The 7,334-nt window shown below is 41.3% G+C and overlaps 1 protein-coding gene across 1 annotated transcript; it reads left to right on the forward strand.

Annotated features, from left to right (window-relative positions):
- Positions 1-23: 23 nt before the first annotated feature.
- Positions 24-6,859, forward strand: lpar3 (lysophosphatidic acid receptor 3). The gene is made up of 3 exons (XM_075485442.1): positions 24-1,122; positions 1,898-2,658; positions 6,176-6,859. Exons 2-3 carry the CDS (start codon positions 1,917-1,919, stop codon positions 6,502-6,504), a joined length of 1,071 nt encoding a protein of 356 aa, XP_075341557.1. The 5' UTR covers positions 24-1,122; positions 1,898-1,916; the 3' UTR covers positions 6,505-6,859.
- The last annotated feature ends 475 nt before the right edge of the window (positions 6,860-7,334 follow it).

The raw sequence follows: 7,334 nt of genomic DNA on the forward strand, positions 1-7,334 counted from the left end.
TTTCTGGTATCCAAAAATATCTGCTGACTGCAGTGCCTGAGGTGAAGGTGGTACTATCACACCTGTTCAGGACACAACAGGCAATGAAGTTTGACTCCAATGTTTTTGTTTTTTTTTTGTTTTGTTTTTTTTTCATGTGTGGTAATAATCCACATATATTCGCTATTCTGAATGTAGTTAAGAAATTGAATTATAGCAAATCAAATTCAGAGAAGGCCGTAGCACTGAGGTTTTTAAAAAAAAAAAAAAAAAAAAAAAAAAAGATAATTTATGTGTTTAGTTCAGATCAAACAACATCACTGTTACCATGTGGCTTTTATAACAAAAGTCAGTGCTATGGCTGCATCAAACTAAACTGAATTGTTGAAAGCTGGAGTGAGCACTGCATTAAAGTCAAGACAGCTGTATTTTGAGGATTCTAAATCTAGAAATGGACCCAAAAAATATGGCCAACGACTACAGAGACGAAAAACAGCAATGCCACTATTTAAAATAGATACAAGGAACCCAAGAACTACTTGAGACAACCGAAAGAGGTGACAAAAAAACGGGAGGAGGGAATGCAAGCAGGATCAAAACGAATGAAAACAAGCTTATTAAAAGTAAGTAGGTAATGATCGATGCAGGAAGACTTAAGACGCACTGTTTGTTGCGGCTCTCTCAGTCTGGCTGTCTAATAATATGTAGGAAGGATTTTTTTATCGACATTTGTTTGCCTCAGACCCTGTCCGCTCCCAATAAGCACGACACAGATTTCAGTAACCTGTTTGTAGAACAATAAGCAGGAAATGAGTCAAATTCCAGAGCGTGTTGTTTGGAGGTAAATAAATTAGTGGCTGGCTTTCTGTAAACTTCACTTCCAAACATCACGGTTAGTAGTGAGCGCGCTTCCACAGCGGAGGAATTCACCGTGTGGGTGGTTCACGCCCTCTGCGTCACCCGCCCTCAAGTGACAACTCAAACTCCTCAGCCTTCAGTTCTTTCCCCTGGCTCTCTGCTGTCACCTCCCTCTGTCCACAGAGCAGATCCGAGGCAAAACGCTGCAATGGTTTGTAACTCGGCACGAGAGATTTCGCAACGTTCCGTCTGCTAGCACGCCAGGAAAAGACGTGTCTCGCTCAGGTAAACTCACCTGTCCGATCCTTCACCGACGTGCGTTTCTTCTCGTTTTTGACTCCGGTCGGTAAAAGTCATTAGTTTTCACTGCCTTATTTCGTTTTACTTAATATGTAGTATTGGTCTGAGTGAGTTTCTGTCTTCTTAGCAGGCGTTGGTGGTCTAACTAGTTGTAGTAAAGTTGCATAATTTAAAAAAAGAAAAATAATCTGTAACGCTCACATAGATAAATGTTTGTACAGAGTCATGTAGACTGAGTCTGTCGTCTTCACACTCTTTACAGCGGTGCTGTGGTCATTGTCAACCTGTGACTGCAGTTGTATTCAAACCAGTCTGCTCACCGTGAGTTTGTTTTGGCCTATGTCCTTCTAATCTCTTTTAGCTCCAAAGTTATTTGGCCTTGACGATTATTGGCACGGCGCACTGAAATGATGGGTAGACTTTTGAACAACTTTCTTTTGATTGGTCTCAGTTTTGATAGACTTTATTCCTTCAACATGGATTTGGAGCCCAAGTATATGCATGTCTTGCCTTGATTCGCAAATGAAAGAGATTGAATCGAACATTAGCGTTCGAGTCCAAATGTTTTCCCATTACTTTTGACTTCAGTGGTTAATGAATATGCAGTGTAGAGTGATAACACTGCAAAATAATATCATTTGCTGTGACTAATTGGCCAAAAATGTTATATGTTGTCCAATGAAATGAAAGATAGTCTTGAAAATTAAAAGACGGCAAGACATATGATTCTAAATTCTGTTTTGGCATTTTCATTTCACAGGCCTGACTAAAAAAAAAAAATGGCTCAGCATAACTACACTTGTCATTACAATGAGTCCATGGGCTTCTTTTACCACAAAAATGGCAGCGATGATAAATGGGACAAAACTCAGCTCATCCTGGTCCAGGTGGTGGGCTCTCTCTTCTGCTGCTTCATCCTGGTCTCCAATGCGTTGGTCATCGCTGCCGTCATCACCAATAGGAGGTTTCATTATCCTTTTTACTATCTTCTCGCCAACCTCGCTGCCTCGGACTTCCTCGCCGGCATAGCGTACGTGTACCTCATGTTCAACACAGGTGAGGTGTCACGGCAACTCACAGTTAGAGAATACTTCATCCGCCAAGGTCTTCTGGACATCAGTCTCTCAGCCTCGCTGGCTAACCTGCTTGTTATAGCTCTGGAGCGGTACATCTCTGTCATGAACTGGAAAGTCCACAGCAACCTGACGAAGAGGCGTGTGACCCTGCTTATTGTTCTGGTGTGGGCCATCTCCATCTTCATGGGGGCTGTGCCTAGCCTGGGCTGGAACTGTATCTGTAACCTCGATGACTGCTCCAAGCTTGCTCCCATATTTAGCAGGAGCTACTTGGTATTTTGGTCTGCTTCTAACCTGGTGGTGTTCCTTGTCATGGTGGCAATCTACATGCGGATCTACATCTATGTCAAGAAGAAGACGGCCATGCTCATGTCCCACACCAACGGCTCCATCAACCGCAAGAGAACTCCCATCAAGCTGATCAAGACAGTCATGGTTGTGCTCGGTAAGTGCAGCTCATAAAATATGTTGTTTCTTCATCAGAACTGATGATGCATCAGTGAGTCACAGTACAGAAGACTGCTGCGTGCAGCTCTGAGTCTTTTCATCGAGGCTTTATCTGATTGCTGAGCAGGCTGGATTGCAAATCTGTTTTCCTGAGAGCGAAAACCACGAGCTTGATAACACATTCATGTTTCCCGAAACCTAAGGAATTAAGGAGTCTTAAGTAAAAACAGAAAGAGTTGAATGAGTAAAGGGAGCAGAGCTTCACCTTTGCGGAGCTGCAACTCAAGGCTGGCACAGATAAACCTCCTAAACTATTTAACAAAGTTAATCAGTTGAATTTTTTTTTTAACAATAGATAAGTTGAAATGTTAAATATATTAGTATAAATTTGCAATCTTCTCTTAGTTCGCAAGTTTCTCATCATAATGGCCTCTCATGTAGCCTGTCTTAGAACGCGTCACGCTGTTCTGTGTTGAGTGCAGGAAGGAAATTAGGTGGCATTTTGATTGTATCTTAGCGTTTGTAGCCACTGAGCCCAAAGGAAGTCTTTGTGAAAAGGAGCACCGTCATACGGTACACATCCCAATACAGACTCTGCTACACGATCTCTGATCTCGAAATACTGGCATACTGTCCGAAAGCTCACACCAGAGTGGCTTTATGCCAGCACTTTTCGTTTCAGTGGGAACAAGCAAAGGCAGTATAATGAGGTGCTCTAACAGCTTGGATAAAACATCTAGATATTCTGAACAGGTTCCCTTTTGTTTAGGACTTGCAACAGGATACTTTACAACGAGATGCAGCTTTTGAAAGCTTTTGTTACCCTCCTACTTTGTCTAGGGAACAATTGGACTGTACCAATATATTCTTCTGGGGCACCATCGAAGGTCACGAGAAGCCTTTTATGATTCACCTTCAATGCACAATGTGCTTAGTCGGCTCACAAACCTACAAATTACCTTAGGCCCAAGCATTTGCAGACGGCTATTAAAGGTTGAATGATTTGATCTCTTGTGTTTTCAGCTTATTTTCATCCAAATGAAAACAACAACAAAAAAAGGAATGTACGAGATAGTTGTTGTCACCCCCAAAAAAGCGCTCTGTAATTTTGGGCACTCGGCTCATCCGTCCACATGGCTCCATACTATACTGTGTGGAGCATAGGAGCTGTTTGCCTGTGTACACATTTTATTTCAAACTGCTGTGTAATTTTCTCTCCCTGCAAGGACACTGTTGGACAGCCAGTGTGGTGCACCATCCACCACGCCGGCCTTCAATGAGTGTCCCGGCTTCTCCACCTCTAAAAGGAAAAACTCAGTTGCTTTCAGTTGTAGGAATCCATAAGTTGCACATGTGTTGGTGCACAAGTGTCATCCCCAATCCTCCCTTTCTACTCGAAATGTTTAGCTTGTTGTTGCTTCACCTCGATTACTGACTGATAATCGCTTTTTTTTTTTTTTTTATCCCAAAAATGGGGTTTTAAGTGTGCTTACACTCTCCCTAAAACTCAGTGGAAGGCGTGGTTCAACAGGAAGGTGTTTTTTTTTATTTTTTATTTTTTATTCAAAGCATTTTTATGGAAATTGCTTTGACTTGGGGTAAAAGTTCCCAGAGCACTCGTGTAATGTATAATAGAAATATGGCAGCTGTATTCACAGGGCAATCTCAAGGTATGTTTTTCAGCTAAAGATCTAAGGGATTGATTCGTCAACAAAAGGTGGTGGGGGGGGGGACATTTGTTCCATGCATAAAGCAGTCTACTCGGGCAGAAAGTGCAACTTGACAAACCAGTTCAGAGACGCATGTTACTCACACGTGCTTCAATGCCAGAATAAAATGAATGAATGCAGAATTGCTGGATTTGGAAGGAGACATGAACCTTATTTGCCTGAGCAGGGCCAAAAACGCCAAAGAGCAGACATGTCTGGTTTTGCACAGAAATAGATTACTCACTCACTTACTTAATATCGAACATATAAGTACTGGGACCTGTCGTTTGTCCTCATGCTTACTTTGTCTTTATTCCACTTGTTTTGCTCGTAGTTAACAGCGTGCAACCGACTTTATAAAAACTTTTGTTTGTCTAAGAGTGTTGGGAGCCTGCTGTGAATAATAATTAAAAAAAAAAAAAAATCACTCATCTTCAGACTTTGTTTCATTTTGTGAATTTAACCACCATCGTCTGATAAATAACAAAGGGAACATATGTTCAAAATGTGTGCTTCTAAAACGGTTTTCCTTTGTCAAAGATTAAAGAAAAAGAAAGCCCTCTTAAACTGGCGAAATACATCACAGTGTGTGTGTGTGTGTGTGTGGGGCTGTCTGTTTAATGGGTCTTCTGTGAATTACAATTCACTTCACATTTTTTTGGACATCAAAGACAAAATAATAAAAAAGAAAAGTGGAAGAAAACTGCTCATAAAAATGTAAAACCACTGTTAAAGTGGGGCAACTCATTTTATTTTAAGGCCATAGAGCAGTGAAAGACCAAAAACAAAAAAAAAACTGAGCTCAACGATCAGACCCCTGCATCTGTTTCTACATGTGTCCAGAGACAAAGAGGAGGGATCTGTTGAACAGTGCCCGTGTTTGTTTTTCAGGACTGAACCCAGAGAGATGCTGGTTGTGCAGACAAGTTGCCACTTGTAGCTTCCTTTTAGTTACAGAAAACCCTTGGCAGCTTGCCGCTAGACATGTCTCATTGACTTCTTCTCTAACCATGTGACCTACCTTATTATTTAGCAAAGACGCAGAGTTGTTGAGAGACTGTTGATTTTGGACTAAACAAAGGTACACCTCCTTTTGGTGCTTCCTTAAAATGCTCATCCTTTTAAATTCAGGGTCATGAATTGCCAGCTAAAGCAAATATTTAAAATGTACAGTATGTCAGCAAAGAAATGACGCACAACTGCGCCATCGCACCATTTGAAAAACAACAGTGTAAGAAATGGTGACATGTCATTTAACCTTATCTCTAGGTTTAATGATGAGCTCGCAAGAAAGGTTACATTACCCAACATATCATTTTGAATGATGCTTCAATTTTTAAGTCATTACGACGGTAAAACCATCAGCAAACATTGCGCCGACAGATTACTCCTAAAAACACGGTAGCGTAATTAAGTCGAGGGTTCGTTAAGTCATTCCAGTTGCTGCTGGTGAATCTTAACGTGCAGGTTGAAGATCAGAAAGTTTCCCCAAGCTTTGCACACTAGCTCCCGACAGTGAGCAACTTTTCAGCTGTTATTTGCAGATGACATGGCAACAACAGCTAGGCTTTAGTTCTGTGAAATCTAGAAAAATGTTACCAACCCCTCTCTGATCCCATCATCGGACCTTTCAACATGCCCCTTTTCTCCCTATCTGTCCCTCCTCTTATCCTGTGCATGAGCACAAATACTTTGTCGCTGATGGGCGGGAACGGTGTTAAATCTCGAACACTGACTTGCGTGTACAAAAAACAAAATTGTAAGTGTTGAAAATGAACTGTATCTCTCTTTTTCCTCTTCCCTTAGGGGCCTTTGTGTTCTGCTGGACTCCTGGTCTGGTGGTCCTGCTAATGGATGGCCTCAACTGTGAGAGCTGTGGAGTCATGAAATTAAAACGCTGGCTTCTGCTATTGGCTGTGCTCAACTCTGTCATGAACCCCTGCATCTACTCCTACAAGGACGAGGAAATGTGGACGACTTTCAAGAACCTCATGCGCTGCATTGGCAATGGCACTCGACGGCAGCGGTCGACACGAGCCAACGCCAGGCCTCTGAACTCTGGCCAGGATCCGGGCAACAGTCAGCCAACCTCTGAGGAGATGAAGAGCGATGATAATGGAATACTCGGAACATGAAACGGGATCTTTGCTGAACTCATTATTATTATTTTTTTCCCAGAGCAGAATGGACGCTCTACGTGAAGACACAAATTGGAGTTGACTTGAAGGAGAAGCGACATGCTTCATCTGTACTTGTCCACAGTGGGTTGTGTTTGTCCACGGAAAGACTTTTTCTGAATAAACGCCGCCGGCCAACAGCTTCAATGTAGAGCTGGAGTGGCAGTTCGATTGTGATCTTCTCGCACCACTGATTCCCATAATGGATGCAAAGATTTGCTTTGTTGGGATTTTTCAATTGCTGGACACATAACTCTCATTCTTGTGTAATGGGAGATTCCTGTTGCATTTTTTTTTTTTTTTTTTTTTTTAATTTTCTGTTCCTTATCACATCCCTCTGGGTAATCTTTTTTTTTTTTTTTTTTTTTTTTTTTTTTTTTTTGCTTTTAAGTGCTTTTAAGGTGGCTGAAGCTTTAAATGAACACTTTTACCCCTGGAAGGGTAAGACTCTCATTAAGTAGGACTCTACTTTTTCCTAAATAAACATTTGTGTATATTTGCAGGAATGATCCTGCGTGTTTACCGGTGGTATAGCGTTAAGGAGGAAATACTGTAAAAGATATGATCTTTGTTTGTTTGTTTTGCTTCCTTTTAATTATTTTTATTTTTTACTTGGACATCATTTTTAGATAATCACTCATGTAAAACTCTGTAAACTGCTGTACTTTAAGCATCTACTTGAAAATTGCGTTAAGAATTTTTGCCATAATTGAAGCTCAGCTCAACCACATTGTTTTAACTGTCATTTGCATTTTGTCGGACCTCTCTACCATCAGCTCACTTATGTA

Source organism: Odontesthes bonariensis, chromosome 15 (genome assembly GCF_027942865.1).
Source record: "Odontesthes bonariensis isolate fOdoBon6 chromosome 15, fOdoBon6.hap1, whole genome shotgun sequence".
Classification (NCBI taxonomy): domain Eukaryota; kingdom Metazoa; phylum Chordata; class Actinopteri; order Atheriniformes; family Atherinopsidae; genus Odontesthes; species Odontesthes bonariensis.